This window comes from Watersipora subatra, chromosome 5, assembly GCF_963576615.1.
Source record: "Watersipora subatra chromosome 5, tzWatSuba1.1, whole genome shotgun sequence".
NCBI classification, from domain to species: Eukaryota; Metazoa; Bryozoa; class Gymnolaemata; order Cheilostomatida; family Watersiporidae; genus Watersipora; species Watersipora subatra.
In genome coordinates, this window is record NC_088712.1 from 7927542 (window position 1) to 7953230 (window position 25689).

Below are 25689 nucleotides of genomic sequence, written 5' to 3' on the forward strand. Positions count from 1 at the left end.
AGTTATAAAGCGAAGCGCTTTTGCACTCTCTGACTTTATGTTGGTTCAAGCCTCATCAAAGGATATTTAGTTTAACTGCATGATAGCGCACTATGTGTAATTGCACACCACTTTCTCCTAATTTTACCGCAGAAATACGTGAAACAATTCATGTGTAGCAGACGTATCAGACACATGCTTAGCTAATTAACTGTGCACTATAGTGATTGAGTGGTGTCATCTTGGAGCCAATCTCTGAACTAATTAATCACATGATGAAAAGCTTGAGCACCTTTGATAACAAAGTTTAAAGGTAATCAAAAGCGACTGTAAAGTTTCCAAACGAAGCAAATATATAAATTTGTTTCGAAAAAGAATCTCCTACACCTAAATTCGCATATTCTCCTATCATGTTTTACAGAACAGTACTATTTTAAAAGCCAGCCTTGACATATTGATACCAATTTTACAGCTTGATTGTTTTATAAATTTATTAAAGCTTTCAAAGCAAATACTGATAATATAATATGCTAATATAAACAATTAGATAGAAAAGTTTTAAAAACCTCTAACTGCGATCAAAATTTTAAAAAATTTGGCAGGTCTCTTGATCAAATGACAACATAAAATGCAATATAAAACCTATCAATACTTTACAAATGTATTTTGGTAACTTTTTTTACACTTCTGTGCATGTGATGTTTTTGAAATAAAGTTTTGGAAAAAAATGTGTCTCCTCTGTCACAAATCCATTAATGGTGACACTGCACATGCTTGGCAGAATTAGATGGAATAGTGTATACTGAGGTAGAGGACTGAACAGTGTGGAGTTTATTAACATCTTTTCCTTTTCTACATTTCAATACCAGACTCTTGACATCTGCCTAAAATAGTAAATTTTACTAAACTGAATAATAATCTTATTAAACAAAATCTTTGCCCTACGTAACTTAGAAGCTTTGGATTTATAACAAATAACGCAAAAAGTTTTTTCTAAAAGCCAAAACATCATGCTTCGATGATAAAATCACTATTTCTACTTCTGAATTTTTTGAGCCTTTAAGTTAGGTTAGCATCAGCCACATTTCATAAATTTGTTTGTAAGCTAAAATGATAAACCTAGCTATAACCATAATAATAGTATGGTCTATTACCATATTTATGATATAGGCAACAGCACTTTCTCTGAAATTCTTGCTCAATTTAAATCTATTTTGACTCATCTGCAAAACAATCATAAGTAAAAGATTTTTTAGTTTATCTGCTGAAAGCTATAAAATAAGTTAGTGCCAGATTTAGTTTCACTTTTCAAACAACCGTTTTATGTTATATCGTTTCTTGGAAATCGCACCTTTGTTCAGATCAAACTAGGAGTTTCTGACTGGATATACTCCTTTATTTCTAAATAAATCTGCAAGTTTTTGTATTAAAAGACGCCTCTATCATTCATGGTACCACCACATAAAAAGTTAAACCAAACAGTTCTCTTTAATAAAAAGAGCAATCTGTAAGCTACAAAAATTCTAAAAATAGCCATGCAAGGTTGAGCCGCATCTCCTTTAAAAAGCGTTATGTGCTTTATTGTTGGAAACAAAACAACTATAATTTGTTTAGTGGTAGTACATTTAAAAAACAATGGTTTTACTTATATCATTTTCAAACATTCATAAAATCACTAATCGAAATATAAAATCTTTTGGTAGTTTTACATTGTACCTTCAAAAACTATAATCAATCAAATTAGTTAGTTATGAAACGTGAATCATAGCCGTATCGCAATAGTACATGTACAATCCGAATTGTATAATCACAGATGTTTTGGTTTAAGAAGTACTGTATCAGACACATTTTGCAAACTTACTTTTTAAGCATGGCGGAAAGTTCATTTTGTATCGTCAAATAAAACATTAATAACCCTTGCTGCAAGTCAGTTTGTTGCATATCAGTAAAGCCACTAACTATACTTACCCTAAAATTAGGGTTGAATATAAAGTATACGACTGGACTAGAGAAAGAATTGGTAAGGAGGAGACACTGTAGGGCGAGTAATGTTTGACGTGCCCATCTTTCTGTGCCGAGCTTGGAGAGGATTTTTGAACCAGATGTTATCATTATATTATACGGCAGCCAAGTACATAGGGTGAGAAAGGCATCAATGGCCAGCATCATCAGCAACTGTAACAGTGATGACAACCGTTAAATAGATTGACTCAGTGCTTTCATAGACACATTCAGTGATAGAAATTAAACAGCACCTTAGGTACATGTTTGGTGACCATTGAATCCCCTTAGTAAAATGTCTGGCATAAATTTTATTTGACTGAGAAAGATAAAAAGAGAATTGATCAAGTTATTAAATACAAAAGAGTTGAGAAAACAATTAATTGTATCAGTATTTTTAGCAGATAATGCCAACACAACATGGAATTTGCTCAAGTTTGTTGTTAACTTGTGGAAACACATTATGATATAAGCAATGAGAAACTGCCGCAGCTCTTCTATCAAAAGTATCAAAATAGAAAGATGAGAAACTTTGTCGCTTTAATCTAATTCATGGCCAATCTTAAAACATTATTTGACTTTTTTATTAATTTTTCAACAAGCATAAGTCAAAGACTTTTCTAGCCGACTCTGTTGACAAATAAAAGAATATTTGAGGAAAAAAAATAACAAGACTAAATAAATTACTAACTCCCTTTGGCAAAAACTAAATTTTGTGGGAAATTACAAAATGGGTGACACTTAATAGATTGACAGCAAATAATTCATACATGCTTTAGGGCAGAAAATTGTTAAGCTGTACACAGATTATCCTGTTTATGCATACATTAAAATCTCATGTTTTAGACGTACCAAACAGTGTCAACTTTTTTGCGCTTTGACACTTCTTGGTCTAAATATAAACAGCTTTCTGACTTGTAGTAACACTCCTAAAAATTAAATCCGGTTGAAACTTTTTATACTCAAACTAAGATTTTGTTTGCAAGTTTATCATGATGCTGGTCTGAAAGCTTAGCCAAATGTTTTCGCAAGTAAAGCATCATGTGATGTTTAATTTCAGAATGTCTGTAAGATTTTATGTTTGTCTTCTTGTATATTTGTCTTTCATGCGTGAGTTATGCTTGAGGTTGGCTGTAGTAATGTCCATGCTAGAAAACTTGTTGACTTAGTGTTCAAATTGTGGTTATTTTTCTGACTTGGTTTTTTGTATATATCTGGAACCTAATGCTCTTTGAATTGTTCTAGATGGGCCAAAAATAACCTAAGGTATCTGAGATCTACACACACATAGGGTTTCGGCATAACGTTCAACTCCTTGAATTACAAACCAGCGGCATAAGTTGCTGCTGCATCTAAGTTTTTAAACAATTATTTTTAAACTGGATAAAAAAAATTTTAATCAAGGTTTTTGAGCTAACATAGACTTACCTAAACTCCTTACTTAAGCTCATTTGTAATAAGACAAAAATATATGATTTAAATTTTAAAATTAAAATTTTTTTTTTATATTTCAAACTCCATTTTAAATGATGTTTATGATTCATATGGTTCATGTCTTAACAGTTAGTAAAATATTAACGTTTCCTATTTTCAATTGCTTTTGAACATTCTAAAATATGGCTTTAGTTCCTACCATTATATTTTTGCCTAAAACTTTTTATGATTGGCAAGGCTTCCCAACGCTTATTGTTTGTCAACGCTAGTTTATGATTACAGAGATATTATTGAGAGGAGTTATTATACCACAACCTTACAACTAGTTTGTGCAACTACATAATATATTATTGCGTTTTGTAATTTAAATTGGGTTTACCACATAGGGCACCACATAGTAAAAAAACTATTTTGAAATATTCTTAGCTTTTTAGCTGCATGCACATAGGCAAAGTTCAACCAGTTTTCAAGAATATTGCTTCAAGCTTCAATATGTTCTATGGGCTGTAAGAATTACTAAAAAGCTAGTCGACGTGCCCATATTCCATTTTATTAATCATAACTAGTTATAATATATTGTTGTAGCAATCACTCTAGCTCTAACTTGTTAAAATTGTGGGAAAGAATTGACCAACTTGGAACTCAATTTATTCTCTTTTTTCATGAGATCAGAGCATTCCTTTTCATACAAACATTATTTCTCTTTTCGTATGACCATATATTACTTCAAAACAATTTGAATGCCTCAATAATCATTTTTAAGTTGTCATGAGTAATATAATGATGTTTGATCGTTATATATCTTGTAACATTCTTCTCCTAACAGTTAGCTCGTCAATTTTTTAGAGTTAAAGCATATATAGGCAGCTAAATATTTCATATTTCACACAAGTTGAGCAAAAATGTATTATGATTTACTTTTCTCTCACGAGAAGCCAGTCATTTACTTTCAATTTCCAATAACAGGATTTCAAAGTTAGAAAAGTCATTTAGTCATAGAAAAGAAAATCTTACCCTAGTTGAGGAATCTGTCTTTTGATGAGACGAGTTTTTAAATGCTTTGCTGGTTCTTCGCCGCATGATCTTGTATGCTATCACTGAATAGCACAATGTTATGGCAATAAAGCTCACCATATATTTGCTTGATGAAATCCAAAAACGCTGACATGGGGTAGCATTTAATGTATTTACGCAGTAACGTATTCCTTCACTAGAGACGATCAACTTTTTGTTAAGCGTATTGATTATTTCCGACCCATAAGCCACAATCCAAATAATGATGATTATTAGTAGCTTGTGCGGCCTTCGGTAAAACTTTGCTTTAAGAGGATAACAGACTATTATCAATCGTTCAATAGCGAGGGCAGCGCTGCTGAGTGGGCTCGCATGAAATGCAGTGATAGCTATTTGTAGATACAGCCTGCACTGCCAATCCGCTGTGAACATTTCAACTTGAAAATGAAAGTTTCTGGCATACACCGGGTATAGAGCTGCAATTATACAATCGGCAATCGCAAGATTAATAAGTTGTATTTTGATCTTCTCTCCTACCTTCTTTCCTAAACCAACTGCGAAAATTGTCAGTATGTTTGCAGATACTCCAAATATTGCTGTAAAAAAGAAATATCCACTTATGAATGATTTCTCCGTTACACTGAAGTCTTCTAACAAATATCCTTCGGTTGCATTTAGTGACATGTTTTTTGCCGAGTCAAAAGCAGAATGCGTTATTGCTGAAGTCATGGTTTCTTCTGTCATACTTGCAAAAGCCAAACATCAGACCCCGCTGGATATCTGATGCATGACTGTCTGCGTGTTCATATTACCAAAATGAATCAAACATCTGAGTACTAGCAGTCGGTTTTGACGCATTCCGCCTCGGCTCAGTGATACGCTCGATTTCCATGATTAACTTGTCAGGTGCCAGCTTGGTTTAAATTAGAATGTTGAATAACAGTCTATTTAAGCCAATGAGTGGGTTTATTATTACTACTACATAAACAATAACCTCAATTCAGCTATAAAATTACTTTTTAAAAGGAAGAACAGGCATGAGCTTTTACGCATGCTATGATACTTCTTAAAAAAACTTGTAATTGGTAAAATTAAACATTCTTACATTCAATGATAATGGAATTTGCAGACAAAAAAGAAACCATTTCATTGAATTCTTCTAAGGCATACAGCTTAACGTGTCTGTAACTTGTGTACTGAAAATTAGCAAAGTTTACTACTTAACTCTAATAGAAGTAATTTCAAATCATCACTACGTCATTTATCTGTACTTTTCATGAGCTAAATTTAGATCAGAATATTCTCATAACATGTTGTTTACCTGTTGAGGACCAATATTTAAACCAGCTCTTACATAAAAAACAAGTATGCTGTCTGTAAAAGCTGATATGTTTATACCCGCTTCTATAAGTAAGGTATTGAGGCCACTTGTAGTTATAAACTAACCTAACTCGCTTGGGCAAGATTAATGGCATGCAAAAAATTGTTCTGGAAACTAACTTAAGTTAAGGAGTTAGAACCAATATGATAAAAGATTGATGCTATTCTTGGTTGTCTGCCAATAATAGCACCAATCTGATAACAAATTGGTGCTATTCTTGGTCATCTGCCACAAAGGTAGCAAAAGATTTACTGCCTCTTTTTGGTGAACCTTAAACAGCTAAACAGGTTTAAGATGGCTAGAACTTGTGTTCTTCTGCGACATTTTTTATGTTTCAAATCTGCTAGGTCAAGGTCCCCGACATCTAAAATGGGTTGTGCTCTGCCTTGCTTTTCTGTTTAACCGAGCCAAATTATTTTGTTACAATCATGATGTTTGCGTGGTTGATCAAAAATGTAAGTGCTGAAAGTGAAATTGAACTGGTAGAGCTAGTGTAAATAAAGTTTCTAAAATCTGACAAATAACTTTGCACAAAAAAATACGTAGTTTTTGTTTCAATGTTTTTATCAAAGATTAATGATTGGTTTCATTTAGCTTTTTTGGAAATCTGTAATCTCTAACTTCTTATTTTAGCATCTGCTTTTAAAGCTAGCAAAATTGTTTAAGATTAGTTTCAACTCCACCTGTCAAAATATTTCAAAATTCTTAAATTCAAATGGTGAAACTCCTAGTGATGCTTTAAATAAACATTCATAATCCTCTTTTCCTAATGGCAATTTCAACTGAAAAAAACTAGGCAATATGAGGCTGTGATGCCTCACGAAATGACTTTGAAAAATACCTACTTCGGAAAAAGTTTAAGAATTAGAGTTACCTGCCCTTGTGAAACAGCTAGAGGAAACTATCAATACAATCATAACCAGTCTATTGTACTTCTTTAAATAACATTCCTACAAATATCAGTTAACAACAAAGTCATAGAGCTACATAAACCAGCTACAACCTGTAGTTTAATAGAGCCAATACAATGTACCTTTGTCTGAGCTTTCAGCTTATGAATATTAACCTGCTTTCCAGGCCATTATTTAATTGGATTTTAACTAACTAAAAAAAATAAACAATGTTATTGTCAATCAAACATTTCTTATTTGTTTGAGTGTGGCCAAAAATAATGTGTGCCTAAAATTAGTAATCTAGTTACTCTGCTAAAAATATTTTCTTATTTGGACCATTATTATCAAAATTCTGAAATTAATGATTTGCCAATGCAGAATGTTGATTGCTAAGGCATCATGTAGCTAGCTATGTACACCAGCAAAATATGACTTTGTCACTTTCCAAAGACATTTACAAGTCATCCAATATTTTATATCATATTTTTTCATTACAACATTTCACTCTAATTCAATGAACAGCATTTAATATTCAACTAATGAGATTAATTTAATTATATCAGCTATTATACATTAGCAACTATTATACACTTTTATATCCTGGCAAACTTTTAGTTAAAAACTGAGTTAGCCTTAGTACTAAAGATTGTGTAAAGTAACCAAGTTTTGAAAGTTTTGATAGTACAATTGAAAATAATGATGTGAGAAACAATATTTTTCTACAGAAAACTAAAAGTGCATCGCTTAACAGATTAGCATAAGTGATTGGTTTAGAAAAAAACTTTCCTTGATTCAAGCAGCTCTTATTTGTTAGTTGAATGAAGCTGATTCTAAATAGGTAGTCTTGTTAAAAATGTAACAGATCACCAAATCAAACAAAATTTCTCACAGCGTCACATAAATGAATATCTTATTTATTGCTTACTAAAACCTAGTTTTTATCACAGTAGTAAAAAAACATTGCATAAATCATTGCTAAAACTACGTCTTTATTATAAGTTGAAAAGCATTATGCTAAAAAGACTTTTCCATTTTTTATGGAGAGAAGAGGCTCGTGTGTGATAAACAATTCCTTAATCAAGTTAGTACTCTATGGATGACCTAGAATTATGCAGAAACAGTTTTTTCATATATTTTGTGAAATTAATAGCACTTAAGGTGTTAAGTTGAGATGATATGCTAACCTTAACATATTACTGTTAAGGTTAAAGATTGATTATCTTTGCAAAGTTGTTTCAAAACTAATAGAATCTGCTTGTAACTGGGTAAAAAATAAACTAAATGGTATCATCATTAATTGTACAAAAAAGTGCCTTTTACTTCATTGGTAACAGCTTTTTATTTTTGAAACCTAACCAAACATTATTTTTGTAGGTCAAAGGGCAAACAACTTCTACTTATAGCATGCCAATATTTAAAAATACCAAAAAATCTTTGTATATTACAAAAAAACTCAGTAGCATATCAATATTTTTTTTCTTTTGAAAAACAAAGAGATATCTGGATGACTGCAAAATAATGATGGCTTCAATCTTTGAAAAAGTTCGGCAAGTTTTATAACATTTTGTGAACTCTTAACAGCTTTTCAAGCGCAGCTTCGCTGTGATTATGTATGGTTTTATAAAGTAAAAGTGGCTTGCAACAACTTACAAGCAGTTTTCAGGAAGCATCTGGTCGAATTTTTTGCTTAAGCGCACACTGGCAGTGTGATTTTCCAACATGCTAATGCATTGAATTTAAATTAAGATACAGACCTTTTACATTTGATATGTGAATATAATTGCAGCGTTAATGAATTGAATGACAGAAGAAACATTGATCTGATCATCCTTAGGAGTAAGAAGTTAAGAAAAATAGTCATAAAATAAATAGAAACATAATATAACAATGCATACATAATATAAAATAATACCTTTAAATTTTGTCAAATTCTCAACAAACTACTGATAGATGTATTTATGAGAAAAGTAATCAGGTGGTTCGCTTACTTAAATTTTGATGAAAGCTGTTAAAATGGTTTACTATAAACAGAGTTTGTGAATATGTAAAATTTAAATTGCATTATCCTTAAGTAGTTTCATAAAACACCTAAATAAAATTATGATACACTATTGGTGAAATTAAATGCTGATTGTTTAATGATAATGCTTTTTAAACCGCCGTTAGATTATGCAGTTCAAAGAAGAAGCATTTTCACTCGAAACACACGCTGGCAAGTTTTACGCCATAACAGTTATGTACTTATATACAAATTGGCTACCAACTTTATACAAGAACTGCAAAGCATAGACTACAGCAGTCAATAGCTTTTACTAACATAACTATAGGTGTACAGTATACTTCTTGAAAACTCCAATACAGTTTTCAATATTGCAAGATTGATTTTAGAATACTTACCAGTCAACAAGTAGTAAAACATTTTATAAACAAGCCATATCTTTTCAATAGATTGCTTTAACTTTTCTTGAAATTGATTTTATGCAGCAGCTAACACTTGCTGGTGCCTGAAACTACTTGGTATAGCTTTGACTTTTTGACACCATGACACACCTACTTAAAGCATGTACACAGATGCACATAAATCAGTGACGTGTGTAAAGGGAGTCTTTTGATTATAATCTTCAGCGGTTACTCCAAAGACAGCTTTAATGGCTTGATTTTCTAAAGCCATCAAGTTTAAAAACTATTACTGTGCATGTAAACCTCAGTTGAAGGTAATGAAAAGTCTTGATCCTCACGTATGACATGAATTTCATGCATGGATAGTCAGTGAATGTCAGCTCAGCAGTGAGTACACCAACTTGTGCGTGCTTAATATTTTGATGATTCGACTTAAAATGACCTGTTAAGTCTGCAATATGGTCATCACCAGTAACATCAAACCACAAGTGTCCTTTAGTGGGATATTGCCGAAGCCGGGCCGTAGTCTACACCCACAAAAAAAAACAAATGTTCACGTAGTTATGAGTAAAAACAAAAGTATCTACCCAAATATCTCACCAATCCGATGAGCAGCACACACAAAAACTAAACGAATCGACAGAGCCACCTATCATGTCAAAATATTCCAAGTTTCAAGTCATGTCTTGCACAACTCACCTTATGGTTTAAACAAAACTTGTCCCAAAGTCCCTATTAATATGAGACTGTCCGATTGCTGTTTTTTAGAAATGGTCGCCGCTAGCCTAACCTAACGTCCTAATTGAACATCTCAGTAACTATCGGGGCATTGCTGAGTACTCCAAACTTTTTGATTCCCTCTTTTACCATCTTCAAAAAATGCATAACTAAAACCTGAAATCAATAGGTTAATTAAAAAGTTTAGGTTTTCATATGCAACTACAATGAGAGGTTGATCAATATATGATGTGTCTTTAATCATTGCATATCATCTTTAATTTCTGACTGCAGTATTACATGTAGATGTAAATATAAAAGAAATCCTAATAACAATGTTGTGACACGAAACATTTGAAACTACACTATTTGCCAGCGGTTTGTTTGACTTAGATGGAAATAGATCACTGGATATTACTGGGTTAATCATCCTGATTCCCTGTTGCATGACTATTATTCATTCAGTATAGCTGGTCTTAGCAGATTTACTGAGACCCTGTCTGACTTCAAGCGTTCTGTATCTAATAGAGACTAAGATTTGAATCAATAGAAATATAATGACAACCCACAAGAGAAAGTGGGTTTTATATTATCAAAAGAGGTCATCACTCAATATTATGTCTTAGGTAACAGCTTGAGTGTTTATAGAAACTTAATAGATTTTTCAGTGATTATCAAATCAGAGATAACAACTCACTATTTTCAAGAACTCATTTGCTGTTTGATTGGGTTACATAATATTTTGGCTTTAAATAGTGGTACATTTTAGTTTCTGTAGCCAAGCTGTAAGGAGTTATCTGTTGCGATTCACAAAAGTATCTCAATTTGACAAACATCTAGTTTACACTTTATTTATGTGAATGCAGAAACAAAACATAAATATTGCCAAAATGTCTTGAATATTGGTATGATAGAGATGTTATTTCTATCAGTTTTATGTCAAGGAAAAGGTAAAAGAATTCAGGAAGATAGAAAGTTGGCATGGGTCTAATACCTATATGTTTACAGCTGTTCAAAACTATAGGAAACAAAACAAAAATCTTAAATATAGTTTCTTTCTTATTCTAGTTTTAGCTGCTGTGTGCATAAACCTATAATATATCTCCATTTTAGCAGACTGATTTTGAATTGCTTACTGTAGTTATGAAGTGTTTTACGTGTCTGCTTGCACCAGTGAGTCGCTATTTATAGAAAACCATTCAAAGTGCCACGACTTAAGCTACATGTAATTTGCGATGACCACAAATTACTCTAAAATACTTTATAAAATAATTCAAACATCTTAGTATACTTGCACTGCTTACCTGATGGTCGTCAGTAGGCTTATTTTTAGCAACATGGTTTGTTTGGTTAGATTGGACAAAAATGTACCTACGTGCTCATGCAATTAACACTGTTCTTTCCTAAACATTTCACCATAATTATAGATAGTAACTGTCTAAACAAGTTCAATAGATACATGGCTGACATTAGTGGTCTATGGAAGAAATTGCAACTTTGTGATATATCTAAAAGTCCTTGAAACTTTAGCATAACTAAACATCAAATTCGCAAAGAAAACTTTCAGCAACTAACTGATCTGTCTACTAATGTGGAATGATGAACCAGAAATCATAGGACTAGTTTGATTGTGTAAAAAAGAAATCAAGCAATAGGTGTCAAAATGGCGCTGAAGAATGGGTTGAGGGCTTCTGGTTGCTAGGTTGGAGGTTCAAATCTCATTTTTGGCTATATTTGATGGTGAAGGTTGGCACTTCGCATTTACATCTAGCCAGTTGTCATATCCCCCTAAAGCCCCACTTGGGGTGACTGTGATTAATATAAAAAAGTATGACTTTTTTATGCCCATTGCTCTATTTTATTAAATGTCTATCTCTTATATCAACAATTGACATATGGTTTGTATTTCTACTACGGATACGTGGATAACTAAAAGTAAGTGACAATAGAAAGACTTTGATCGAGAGGTTTGCTGCAGTAACAATTATTGTTTTCTTTATCTTCATGTATTTAACTAAAAGAGCATTCAAAAAGTAGAGCAAAGCAAATAGCAATAAACAAACATACTACAAATTGATTCTGTAAAATATACTTAACCGACATTACTTGACATGATTGGAGCCAACTGTTGATGTAGTACTTGTTTACTTGACTTGTTCTTGTAATAGTAATCATTGCTCTGACTAGCCTAAGTACTCTTGCTAGCTGAATTATAGTTGTTAGCAGCTATGAAACAGCAATGATGTAGCTACGCAACAAATGTGTCTTCTTTCTGCTGTTCGAATGCTTCGAATAGCCCAATAGCTGCTTTTATTTTAGTCACAGATTAACTTTTGAGTCACCACAATCACAAAGTTTGAGTAAAATATTTTATTGTTGAATATGTCTTTTTCTGCATTTTGAATAATGCAGAACTGCTTCAAATCTTAAAGATGCTTTCTTTCCATTAAGAAATTGCATCATGTTTTAAGATTTACATTAAAAACTGTGATAATGCTCCCATCTTTTTTCGAGTACAGCTATGTATGATAGATTAAAGATAGTTGAAGGATTATACTGGTAAATTTCAAAAAGCTAAAATCAGTCAACTGTGTAATATAATTACTTATATTAATTTCTATTCTGAGTGCAAAAGTACCCAGTTTATTTGGAGCGAGACCTTTAACTTGTCTTTTACCATCGTCTTTCAACAAGGTTGTAAGATACAGTGATTGCTTTTTACTGGGCTTCATTTTCTTTAAAAGCTCTATAGCTTGCATTTAATACATACAAAAATTTGGATCAGCTTCAAATGTTCTTGTTTTGATCTCTCTAGAATGAGATTTTAGCAAAACTTAACAGTTAATCAGGAGTCTAATAAGCGGAATGTCTGCTATATAACTTACCATATATATCTAAATACAAATATTTTCAACTATTTTTATTCGCCAAATGCAAGTTGAATCTACAACATGGTTGAACTTCCCAAGAGTTAAGAATATTTTTTCATTATACGCAGCGTTGTCAAAGCGTTGCTCGTGCATTTGAGTATGCTTTACTTGCACTATGTTCATCATGTGTAACTACAAACCTTTTTTTTCTAGGAAAAAACACTGTTACTTTTCAAAATAAAGCTAACAGCAGGATTCTTGGAGATTTATAAATTTTAACGAACATCTTCCAAGCATGTAATAACAAACCGACCTTCATATTTGGATAGTTCATTTAAACTAACTCAGGTCTCTTTAAAGTTTTACCAAGGTTTTATCTTCTAAAAAATGTTTAATGGATAGGATTTGCGTGCACATGTTATATATATATATATATGGGCAAACATGATGTTAACAATAAATTCTTTCTACTACTCATTGTCTAGGCTCATTAATACTAGGAGTTTTTCAATTTAGTATATGGACATTGCATAGTTTGTGATGAAAACTAATCAAGAAAACAAGAAAAAATGAGAGTGTTTTGACATAGACTAATTGTAGATAAACAACATTTTTTTTCTGATAAAAGTGTTGATTATGAAATATTAAAAATAATTGAATGATTTTTTTGTTCTGAAGCATTAGGCATTTATGTTTTTTGTATACTTTTATCATCTAGCTCATAACTTCAATATTTTACTTGTTTAGTGTTTTACGACTGTACTAACAGCTGTTAACAGCTGCTATTACCAACAGCTGTTAACAGCTGCTAACATTGTGTGCTGAACATGGTTAACAAGTCCCAGAGTTTTGACATTGTATACTCGTGTATACAAACAAATATTGTAGGCAGATATATTAAATAAAAGATGCACATACTAACTTGAATTGAAACTTAGTGAAATAACAACATACTGTTTAGAGCTCAAAGCAGCAAACCAAATATATTTGATAAAAAGAAATTCTTTCATTAATCAACGGTTAAGTCTTTAAAGCAATGCCAATAAAATAGATGTTACCAAGCTATTTTCAGTAGAATGTTTTATCCATTCAGTTTTTAATGTTTCATAATGCAACAACTGGCAACTCAAACATCCACAACTCCACTTTAATTTGAAAAAAAATGCAAAACATGCAAATTCTAGTGAATAAAATATCAGAGCCAATATTTTTACACACAAAAAAATTAGCCAATTCAGTCCCACAAACATATATTATGTGAATGCAGAGAGTGTGAAAGCCCTCCACCCAACTAAACCTAGCAATAAAGTAAAACAAGTAATGTTAGTAATTCAGTTACTTTATATTATCTAAATAGTTACTTTAAGTTGTTCAAATCCTTTTTTGTGGTTTCTCTGAAGTGACTCTAAACAACATAGTTCACTACTACATTTTTTCAGTAATATACTTCAACCAATCATATTAATGCTGAAATGAATCAGCCAATTGTAGTTTTGCTTCATCATACGTATATTACCTACTACAACGTTAAAACATTATGTATCAGTCACATGTTGGTTAAAAGGAGAGGACATAATTTATAAAATGAGCTGGAAAAACGTCTCAAATATTGAAAGCAGTAATTGGACTGCAAGCTTAGTGGATAATGAAACAGATCTATGGAGCAATAACTTGACTTACCTTGCTGATGGTAAAGGAGGAACATCATACTTCTTTTCATCTTCAAATTTCGTATACATCATTTCATACTTTGTGGCTGCTTCATCCATTGGGTTAGCATTAAATCTTATGACTGTCTTCGCAATCGCTCTTGGAAAGAACATCAGCTCAAAGATCAAGCTTCAACTCATCAATCTGGCGGCAGCTGATCTGCTGTTAGCAGGACTGTACATCCCGTATGTCTCATACATATATTATGACAAACAATATTTAAGGACTTCTTGGGAATGTCGAATCTACCTACCACTTGCGCTTGCCGGTCTTCATGCTAGTCCAATTTTTAGCGCTGTCATCAGCTTAGAGAGACTTTTCATTATCTTCTATCCATTGAAAGCGAAGCTGTACACGCGAGCTCACAAAATTGTGGTGATCATTTGCGTGTGGCTTTTTGCAGCAATACCTGAAATCGTAAAGAGTGGTTATCGAGAGATAGCGATAGATTCACGAAGCGGGGTGCCAAAGTGTCGAATTTCACCAGGGTGGAACTACATAGCAGGCATTTGGTTGTCTGTGATGCGATACGTCATTCCTGTTGTGACAGTCGTCGTGTCGTATACATTTATTTTCATCAAACTGCGACGGAGGAAAAAGAGCCAAATCGTTCAAAGGTCAACAGAGCAGACAAGTGATGCAACAAACAAAGTAGGAAGCTGAGCTAGTATCAAATAGCTAGTTTAAAATAACGCCAAGTTAACTAAATAACTACTGATTAATTAAATAATTTAACTAATTAAATTAAATAACGCCAAATAACGCCCTTCAAAAGACCTTTAGAAAGGTATAAAAAATTGTATAGGTAAATTTAGATCAAACTTTATTTTTCAATTGCTGACTGTTATTATTAAATGTTTTCGCTCTGTTTTTAAAAATGTTTTAGGCCACCAAGTTTTATTTTTGTCAAAAATCACAGCATTGTCAACCAATAATTTTAATATAGAACCGTCATAAAAACGCATAAGATATCACACAAAAATGTTACTGGCAAGCAGATAAACAAATGAAATATTTCATAAACTTTTTAGTAAGAGTATTATCAGTCATAAAGTTTGCAACACTTGATTCTTAAAATTAAGATTGCCACACCAAGGTCATAATATCAAGGCAGCTAAATGAAGGTCGAGGCCCCATTTTCACAGGCGTTTCAAAAAGCAGAACATTCAAACTTCAACATGAAAGTTATGTTTTAAAAAGTTTAGTTCAGTTGTGTGCAACTTTATATTTACTGTATACAGTTGTTTACTCGTGCTTGAAAAAAAATTTTCTTGGCTTAGAAAACTATTTATAAATATATTGAATGCTGAGGTATTATATAAAAGCAAATGTATTAGATAGGTTTAAAGCAGGATGTAAAAAGAATTTTACAGAGTAAAATACAGTCAAACATGGATAACTCGTCCACGGATAGCTCGAACACATGGTTAATTCGAACATTTCCTTTGGTCCGTTCCCACGTAATGATAAATTGCTATAGATAACTCGAACTCAACACTGTTAATTCGAACTGTTTTTTTGCCCAACGGCTACCGAAACGGTTGTTATCGCTTTAGAAAATCACTTTATTCAAAGCCATAGAGGTAAACTTCATCTTTTCGTAATTCATAAGCGTCGTTATTACCACCATCGGCAAAATATTTTGGTCAACGACTTTTCTAAAAGTTTGGTGAAATTTGATTTATACTGCGATACGATGAATAGCACGGGCTAGCCGGGTCACGCGCGCAAGGATTTTCGCCACGCACATACGAAACAAAAATCGCATGTTGTTTTGTATGTGCGTGGCGAAAATCCTTGAATGCGTGACACGGCTAGCCCGTGATGAATAGTTTTCCGACGTTGATTCCGTGTTGAATCAACGTCGGAATGTTGAATGTTTAAAACATCTTAAAAAATGTTGTAATTAAACGTATACGTTGTCTGAGCTACAAAAAACTATTCATCGTTTGACCTAAACACAGAATACGTGTGTACATTCAATAAGTATCTATTAAAAAAGTGTGAGTGATATAGAATGTACCATAAAACCTCGTAAAACTTCTAATTGAACTGCCTCGGAGTGTTGCTTTTAACAAATCCTAGGTAAAGTAAGGTAATCTGCATAAACCTCAAGAAAAAATGGCAAAATTGATCGTGGGTAAAACCCCAAAAGAAAAAAATGTCTTTTCTTTTGAGCATTTCAACAACGATCAAGTTTTGCCAATGTCAATCTGAAAAACGTCCTGGCAATAACATCACCTCAAACAACAAACCAATCTCAAGTGATAGAAAAATCTCTATACTTTTTCATGAAAACGTTTTAAACTTTACATTAGAAGCATTTAATTTGAAACAAGCCATTTGTGCTTTTGATTTATATTATAGTTTGTATACGTACATGTATCTACTAATAAATAAGTAAATATATGGACTTGTGACAGTGCTCTGATAACTTGAACGCTCTGATAATTCGAACACTTTTGCTCGGTCCCTTGAAGTTCGAGTTATCCATGTTTGACTGTATAGGCAAACTACCAGGGCTGATACTCCCCCTTAAAAGTCCTATTAGTTTCGGGCCAAAATCAAGTTTTAGGGGGGATTTTTAGACCATGGGGCACTGTCAGTGAATTTGCTACTTTAGGGGGGTTTCCACAGCCAAGCCAGTAAAAGGGCCCATGCTCATTAAGGCTTTATTCAGCCAAAGTAATACCAAGAAATTGCACCAAAATTTCAGTCTTCATTTTAATGCAGATTGCATTAAAATCTGCATGCTTGCTGACAGGAAAGGAAGGGAAAAGAGACAGTCAACACTGCATCATCTTAGCAACCTGTTTAGCAATATACTCAGAATAAATGATATTTTTTTCATTGATACGCACTATGTTTTCATTTTTAAATAAAAGTGATGATCTGATGGTTGATGTTTGGAATCAGTTTTATTAACCCTTTTGGAGGCATAGCGACATTTTGGCATTTTGCGGTACTGACGCTAGTGGGCAGAGCGACTATTATGCCGCCACACAAACGGTCTTTTGTAAATTGATTTATGGTTAGTTAGTTGCCATTTTTGTTTAATTTTTTACCAGGAGTAAAAAAATACAATATATTGGTTGCTGTTAGCAACAAAAAACAAGCCGTTTGCAGAAGAAAAAACGATCGTTTTTGCAATACTAAACAAACGAAAAATCCAAAATAAAAACGTGTTTAAATAAAATTGGGATTTTGTTTGTAGCTTTTTTCTGTTTTATTAATGCATGAATCATATTGGATGTTTGGCGGGGCGTGGAACCTGGGCGCCCTCTAAAGAACTCCCAGTGTTTAGGGGGTGTATTTCAAATTGACCAACCAGGTGATTGGGGGGTACAATATCCAAATTCAAATTGACAAACCAGGTGATTGGGGGTACAATATCCAAGTCTGGGCCTATCCAGGTGAGTATGTTTTCCAGAGTATAACACCTGGGGGCAAACTTAACCATATTTTATTGTCAAGCTGACTCTATGATAAAAACTGGCAAGTTAACGCACATCATTCGCAAATGGATAACAAAAAATAAAGATGGATGCTATATTTTGTATGGTCTGCTTAAGTTGTATGTTACAATTGAATTAAGTTTTTTTATATATTGGCCTATTGAAATTTTATTTATAAATTTGGGCAAGCACTACCAGCCTTTCTTTTTCTACTTGGCTGCAGACTATTTGATAGAACTTTCATAATTTTGTTCTTAATAGCCGTTTGACTTATTTAGAGGTTTTTATAAAAAAATGGTAAAATATATCCTCTCATGATGTTCTTTTATTTGGCATTTAAAAAGCAAGTGAAGCTGTTGCGTATAGTTTTCCTCTTACTTAGACTAACAATTTTTTTAACAGAGTCCATGATTCTAAAGCAATAAATAAAGAGATTCGGTATGTTTAATATTATTTATGTTTAATATGTAATAAACACCTGATACCAGCACACTGATTTTTAAATGGTTTAAAGGTTTAAACCTTTTAAAAAGCTTAAAAAGTTTAAATAGGTTTAAAGTTTAAACTGATTTTGAAAAGAAAACTGTTTACCAAACTTTCAATAGCGTGTTTTTCTAAATTAGTAGTCATTCTAAATAATAGAACTATTACTTTTGCTGCAAATCAAACAGACTTATCAAAGAAAAACTTTAACGAGATACCATAAACACACATAGGCATTTGCCATCTAGATTTGTATTTATTACACATACACAATCCTTGACAAAAACATTTTATAATTAAAACTTCACAAATATTAGCAACATAGTGCTGATACAAACAGGATCTTCTTTTCTGCTAAAATTTATGTTAAACCTTTACAACATAGCCTGGGCATGGTTCTCTTGGGGGTGGGGAGGCGGGAAAGAGAGCCTGGGACACATAGCAAAAAAGGTAAGATAACTTTTTAAAAATGAGCGACCTATGTTACATATGATGCTCAGACTGATACTAATGAAAGTGTGTCCTTTGATTCAGATCTCAAGATGTATTAGATGTGGCACATTTGAAAGCCTATCGTCACGGTCCACTTTACTTGATCAAATGAAAGGCCGAATGTTTTTGATAAGCTGGATGGTTATGTAATACCCAGTTTGATAACAAACCGATCAGAACTATAGGTTACTATTCTCTTGTACTTTTTCATTTTTGTACCTGTACATTTCATATACTGATAAAAACGCAGCAATTCAAAAATCATATATCAAAGCTAGGCATAGTCACACTGAGACCAGAACAGTCTCAAGACTTGCAACATATTATCGCAGCTTTTGACTAACTAATAATTCTTCCTACTGGCTTCGAAAGGAGTATTTGCTTTCAGATAGCACTGTTTTGCAGTGGTAAGTCCAAGCTGTTCATAATAACTGCTGCGAGTAGTCATAATACTTGCAAGTAAAATAAAACTGAGGTTACTTTTTACCAAATAAACCTTTCTTTACTAGCAGCATGCAATTTGTTGTTGTTGTTGTTGTTCTATTGCTATTCGTTTGCTATGTTTGTATTGCTATTGTAAAAATTTTCTATTTTTCGATTTAATTTTTTATTATAGTTAAATCATTACATAATTAATTAAACATATGAAAAAATATAACTCCCGTGATTGATTTATTATGCAACCAACATTTCATACATGCCAACCAGCATTCGTTTGCTGCCAATTCAAATAAAAAATTATACATAATACTCGCGTAGATCATAAAAAAGACTGTCACATGATACTCCTTTGGAAATAACGATTGTGATATTAGCGACTGCAGAGATCGTCTTTTAGAGTTGTCTTCACCTGGTGCTGCTATGTGTCCTAGGCTCTCTCCCCCAACCTTCTAAAAAGAGCCATGCCCAGGCTATCTACAAATGGGACACCGGGTAGCAAAAGTGTCACCAAGTAGCAACAGTGCCACCAGGTAGCAACAGTGCTACCAGCTAGAACAAGTGTCATCAGGTAGCGACAGTGTAACCCAGTAGCAACAGGTCTACCGGGTAGCAACTGTGTACCTGGGTAGCAACTTGGCCACCAGGTAGCAACAGTGCCACCAGGTAGCAACAGTGCTATCAGGTAGCAACAGTGCCATCAGGAGTTAACAGTGTAACTAGGTAGCACTGTTACCTAGTTATGCAATGCTGTAATGCTGCTAGGTAGCAACAGTGCTACCGGGTAGCAAAAGTGCCACCGGATAACAACAACACCACTGGATAGCAACAGCACCAATAGATAGCAACACTGCTACCAGATAGAAAAAGTGCCATTAGGTAGCAACAGCGCAACCAGGTAGCAACAGGGCCAACGGGTAGACACAGTGCCGCCTAGCAACAGTGTCATGCGGTAGCAACAGCAATCAGACTTATTTTAAAATGGTTAAAACTGTCAAACTATATGAGAAACATTAAAATATGTTAATAAAAAGGCCGTTTGATATTCACAGTGCAGCTCCAGTAGAAATCTTTGATCATCTAAAAGTGGTTTTCAAAACCAAGGTCTATCTATGTTAAGGCTTGTTCATATCTGAGATTATTATCAAATTAGAGATGGTAGCATTTTTAAAGTGTTTGCTTTTGGGAGTTTCTTTTAGGGCTGAAACAGTAGTTATCTAAATATAGTTCACACAAATCTTGGCATGGTGAGTTATGCTATGCATAACTCACCATTTGTAGAGAACTAATGAACATTACTTCATTGCTAATGACCACCACTTGAGCAGGTGCCAAGATCTTGTTTCAAAACAAGGCATATAAAAAGATTTTCAAGCATCATTTAAAGGTTTTGTTATAGCATTGCAGTGAGATAACTCGACCCACTTATTCTCACTCTTGCATAAACCATTGCCATTGATTGTTTTTGCTTGGTAGCATCAAGGAAATGATGCTGGCTCGCACTTACTTGTTTTCTTTTAGCTTTTAGAGCTTTTCTATCCTAGTATAAAAGTATTTTATGGCTGCAGATACATGTAAGCTAGCAACACCAATAAAATCATAGGAAATTGTAGTGCATTTATTTCCAATCTGTTTGATTCCTGCAAACTGCATTGTCTGTGTTTCCACTTCACTACATTTATTGATTTTTGTTATACTTGCTTCTAGCTTGTATAGGTGTGTCAACTGATAGCCTATCAAAAATCAGTCTGTTAAGTTAGTTATACTAGTACTAAGTGATTTATGTTCCATGAGCTACAGATATGAGTTTAGTTGAACTGCAGAGGGGATAAATTTTTGTCTATAGCGCGGAGAGCTTGTAATCTTAAACTGTAAAGAGCAATTAGGCTTAGCCTGAGAGCAAATAAAATGAAGGGCATTGCTAGTAAAAGAACTTATTAAAATTGGTAGACCATGAAAATTAAAGCATTATATTTGGCTTTAACTTAGCACAACTTACGGAAAGAACCAAGCTATTGTGACATTGGTAATTATTTGTCAATAGATCACATATATTCTTAACTGCTCCTTCATCAACAGATCCAAAGCTAGCTTCTTATAGTTACCAATGAATAAGCAACTGTCACCAAAGGTCATAATAGCTATTCCACTATCACTCCAGATTGATTAGTACAAAGTGCCATAGAAATTAATTATTTTCATAAGTTATCACGTTACATGAATAGTGAAAGTGATTCTGTTTTTTACAGCTTCTGATAATGCTCGTCGTAGATGCCATCGTAACTTTCATCACCTGGCTGCCTTATAGCATATATCGGACAATTGGAGCTTACGACAAGCATGTGTCTGTTATGTACAACTTGCGAGTAGTTCTACTGGCACTATTCTTCACCAATGCCTTTTCAACGCCAATCGTATACCTTCTGTTCAACAGCCAATTTCGAGTAAGCCTATTCATCTAAATAGAATATTTTTAAAGGGTTTAGTAAACATTATGATCTGATAACTTCTGTTTATTCCATTTGTGCTAAATGGATATTTGTGCTGCCATAACAAAGCAACATTATTCTTACATCAATTATAGCCTTTTAACTTAAAAAATGTTGCTGAAATGTAAAAATTTGCCCAAATTCATACATTGCTCTGAGTTTTTAGTGTCTATAGAAAAACTTGAAGTATAAAAAGATTTTCGGAGTACAAACAAGTAAACAAATAAAAGTTTAAGAATCGAGTAAGTTAATTACTATTTTTATTCTCTCTTGTTCTTTCCTGGTAACAAAATGTTTTACGCCTATAATTATAGATGTTTGCTCAAAAAATTAAAATTTTTGTATAATGATTATGAAATGAGCAGATAGTTTGACAGTCAATTGGTCTGGTCACTGCTTGGCTCATCAGTATTCTGCTGTTACCAATTGGTTGCTCATTTGTCAGCTGTTCTTTGTAGAGATGGAATGAGACACGAGACATGAAACAGCTCGAGTATCGACCTGCGTCGTCTTGTACCGGTGTTGTTTTGACCTAACTGTTGCCAAACTCGAGACAGGAAATAGAACTAAAGCGCCTGCGCGAAAAGCCTGCTAAAACATGGCTTTTTGCGGTAACAACAATTCCATATATTGTAATGTATTGCGGGCAACTGCCTTTAAGGTTATACCCGGTTCGTTACTACTTGTCGTTATTGATTATGTTGGCCACCGAGTCTAATCATGTAGTCCAGACAACGGCCCTGTTAACATATTGTAGTCTGGTTCAGTGTCCTTAAAACAGATACCGGGTGTATCCAATTATTCTCCGGATAATCCAATTTAATAAATAAGACTGTTGCGGCTAAAATGTCTGTATTTCATCATATCGTGTCCAAACACTAACTGCCCTTCATAAAATTTGTGCAGTTTTTATATATTACCAATCGCGGGTAAAACTTGCCGGGACAAGGAGAAACAAACTAAAGGCCGTGTCGACCATAGTCCGTCTTTGGGTAACAATGACATTTTCGTTAGTTCAATATAAGATTATGTACTTTACAGTGATCCATATAATTTCATGAGAACAATTTAAATATAATTCACATAGTACAGTTAATACACAAACAAAGCTTAAAATAAATGAAACAATAAGAATGAAAGTGTTATCGTGTGTTCTTTTAGTTGTGGTTACTTCTTTGTAGATTGACGGCTATCAGTTTCATTATACATTTTATTACATTAAAAAGTAAGACCTATTCCATAGATGGTAAAAATACACCTGTACACAGCAATATGTTTATAATAATTATTATCAATCAAACTCAAAGTTTAAAAAAAATATAACTTCGCTATTTTAGAGCTGTTTGTGTTACTTTTGTTTCCAAAAAATACATGCATATCGCTATTAAAATGTATTTAAATTATTTACACAAGGTAAAAATTCAATTTAAAAAGAGGTTTATCAATTTTATATATCAAATATGCTAGTCCTCGTGTAGTGAAATCATCACCGAATGCTCATTATTTTATTGTCTCGTGTCTCAAGTCTCAAATTTTTACAAGACAGTGGCTCGAGTCCCGTCTCGAACTTAAAAAGCTTGTCTCATTCCACCTCTAGTTTTTTGATTGGCTGTCATCAATTAGATTTCAAAAGCTGATCTGTTGAATGTATATATAAGAGCATTGTGTTGTCAAACATACAGATATTCCCAGTTGTATATGTATGCATCGGCTGTTCAGGTAAGACTATCTTAGCAATTCTTTGACCAAATTTGTCTTATTAAAATTTTTTTCAGCGATTTTAACCCACTTTCAAAAATATCTCAACATTTATTAACTAGTTTGCTTAGCAGGCTGTTGCTATATTTTTGAACATTTTTTGCAATTTCACAACTTTTAAAATATTTAAAGATTTATCAAGTGCGTGTGCATTAATATAATTTTTCAAAATGGCAGCGCAAATTTACGTTACAAAACAACCATGCAAGTTGTAAATATATATGTTGGCTATAGAATTTAGCTAACTATAGATGTGAAGCAGATGCAAACAACAGGGCTTTAGGAATAAATTTTTAAAACTATGATATCTAATACAATTTGCAAGACTGAGTGAAATTAATTTGAAACTACAAATCTATTTTGCTTCTTTTTTATTTGACATATCTTTTTTGGAATCATTTTGTTCTTAATATGGTAGCACCCTTATCTTTGTAGTTCAAAAGGTTAAAAGTTTTATCAATCATTTTAGAATAAAACTTTAAATTGCTAAAATTTTACGTATCTACAGTTTATGTTTAGCAGTTAAAAGGTTGTTAGGCTATAATGAAATATCACAGTTGTAAAATTTTTCTTGTTTGAAAGAACAAAATACATACTGTGGCAAAACATAAAATTTTTTCAAGGTTTAGGTTATTTGATAGGAAATTAAACGTTTATTTGTCGACAGTGCAAATATAAAAGTATATTTAAAAATCAACTTAAACAGGTTTTGGCAAACTTTATCAGAAAGTATCAAAACTTTTTCCTCTGCAATATTTTTGATGTTTGAGGTGATCTGTTTGCCAGATGTTTCGACAATAATTCCGATAAAACTTGATTGCAAATAAAACGCTCAGATCAATCCAAAGTGTGACTATGGCATCTAAAACTGCAAAGGGACTGGCAGAGTAGCGACGTGTAGTGATTCAATTTGCAATACAATAGCCAATATCAAATATCGCATTAATAACAACTAGTGACGTCACTTTGTACATATTCATTTTGAGTGTTTTGTCGGGGTTAAATTTTATCAATACCAACAATGGAACATTTTGAAAATCATATCATTTCAAATCCTCATAAACAAACACCAATATTAAAAAACTATCAATATTTCCAAAATAAATAGAAAAAGTTTCGTGTAAGTTCATTTCTGCCCCATTACCTGGTCAAGATAGTTGTGTTTAATGTTTATAATTTTTCCTACATTAAATGCAGCACCACTAGTAATATGTGTTCTGATTGAATATCAACCCTCAAACTATATACCTAAATATTTAAACTGGAGTTTTACTCGATTTCAAAAATGTAAGTTAAGTCATAAAAAAGCCATCTTGATTATGGTATTTTTATCACAGTCTGTGATATCCTGGCGCTCTTAATATAGATCATCTAGGTTTTCCTGACGTCATATACCAACCTAAACATTTTAACTACTACTGAGCAATATTGGAGTGCTAGTATTAGCTGTAATTATAGTGTTCTCAAATCTTGAAACACCGAGTTCTTTTTATTGTAGATGGATGTGCGGCTGCTGTTCTATAGGTTGCACTGCTGGTCAAAGAAGTCAGCCAGTAAATCACCTGCTGCTGCAGAAGCACCAAGAAATACAAACAAGGCGCTTGATAAGTGATAGATTTGGACTTTAAAAATTATATTGCGGGAACAGTTATATTTTAGCTTCATATCACGGTGTAATTCTTATTCATTTGCTAATCTTTGCTATTTGATATATTATATTGAGAATGAAACAAGATACTATTTATATGTCGTTTGTAACAATTGCAATATAGCATCATAATGCATGTAGTTATAAACAGGTATATACTCAAATACACCTCTCTATTTAGTGAAGCTGCCCTGTATCCAACAACTAGTGTACATTTTCAAACAACTCCAACCACGATTATTAACACAGTATCAGCCATAAAAAAACTTTTGAACACTTCCTCAGAAATGTTCAAAAACACATACATTTAAAATTGATGATCAATGTGGACTACTGTAAAACCTCTATTAACACACCATGATGTTCCATTTTTCGAACATTATTTTATGATTGCAGTTCAATTAAATATGACATTCAATAAAAGGGTGCAATTCAATTTTTCAACTATATGTTGCCGCTCAAGATTTTGAAAAATCCAATTTTATTTGGTAAACAAACTATAGACGATAACATACATGTAACATCCA

The 25689-nt window shown here is 32.9% G+C and overlaps 2 protein-coding genes across 2 annotated transcripts; one reads left to right on the forward strand and one right to left on the reverse strand.

The window, feature by feature from the left end:
• Positions 1–731: 731 nt before the first annotated feature.
• On the reverse strand, positions 732–14458 carry LOC137397084 (QRFP-like peptide receptor). The gene is made up of 4 exons (XM_068083370.1): positions 14370–14458; positions 4429–4882; positions 1948–2154; positions 732–863 (listed from the first exon to the last, which is right to left on the reverse strand). Exons 1-4 carry the CDS (start codon positions 14456–14458, stop codon positions 732–734), a joined length of 882 nt encoding a protein of 293 aa, XP_067939471.1.
• A 19-nt stretch (positions 14459–14477) lies between these two features.
• LOC137397085 (allatostatin-A receptor-like) lies at positions 14478–25126 on the forward strand. The gene is made up of 2 exons (XM_068083371.1): positions 14478–15050; positions 25013–25126. Exons 1-2 carry the CDS (start codon positions 14478–14480, stop codon positions 25124–25126), a joined length of 687 nt encoding a protein of 228 aa, XP_067939472.1.
• The last annotated feature ends 563 nt before the right edge of the window (positions 25127–25689 follow it).

What these genes read in the sequence shown, in the direction of transcription:
- LOC137397085 (XM_068083371.1), top strand. Translation starts at nt 14,478, where the DNA reads ATGACTGTCTTCGCAATCGCTCTTGGAAAGAACATCAGCTCAAAGATC. An exon ending in CAAGTGATGCAACAAACAAA is followed by an intron (nt 15,051 to 25,012) that starts GTAGGAAGCTGA and finishes TTTTTATTGTAG; the next exon opens with ATGGATGTGCGGCTGCTGTT.
- LOC137397084 (XM_068083370.1), bottom strand. Translation starts at nt 14,458, where the DNA reads ATGGATGAAGCAGCCACAAAGTATGAAATGATGTATACGAAATTTGAA. An exon ending in CCTCCTTTACCATCAGCAAG is followed by an intron (nt 4,883 to 14,369) that starts GTAAGTCAAGTT and finishes GGTGTATGCCAG; the next exon opens with AAACTTTCATTTTCAAGTTG. An exon ending in AGACAGATTCCTCAACTAGG is followed by an intron (nt 2,155 to 4,428) that starts GTAAGATTTTCT and finishes TCACTGTTACAG; the next exon opens with TTGCTGATGATGCTGGCCAT.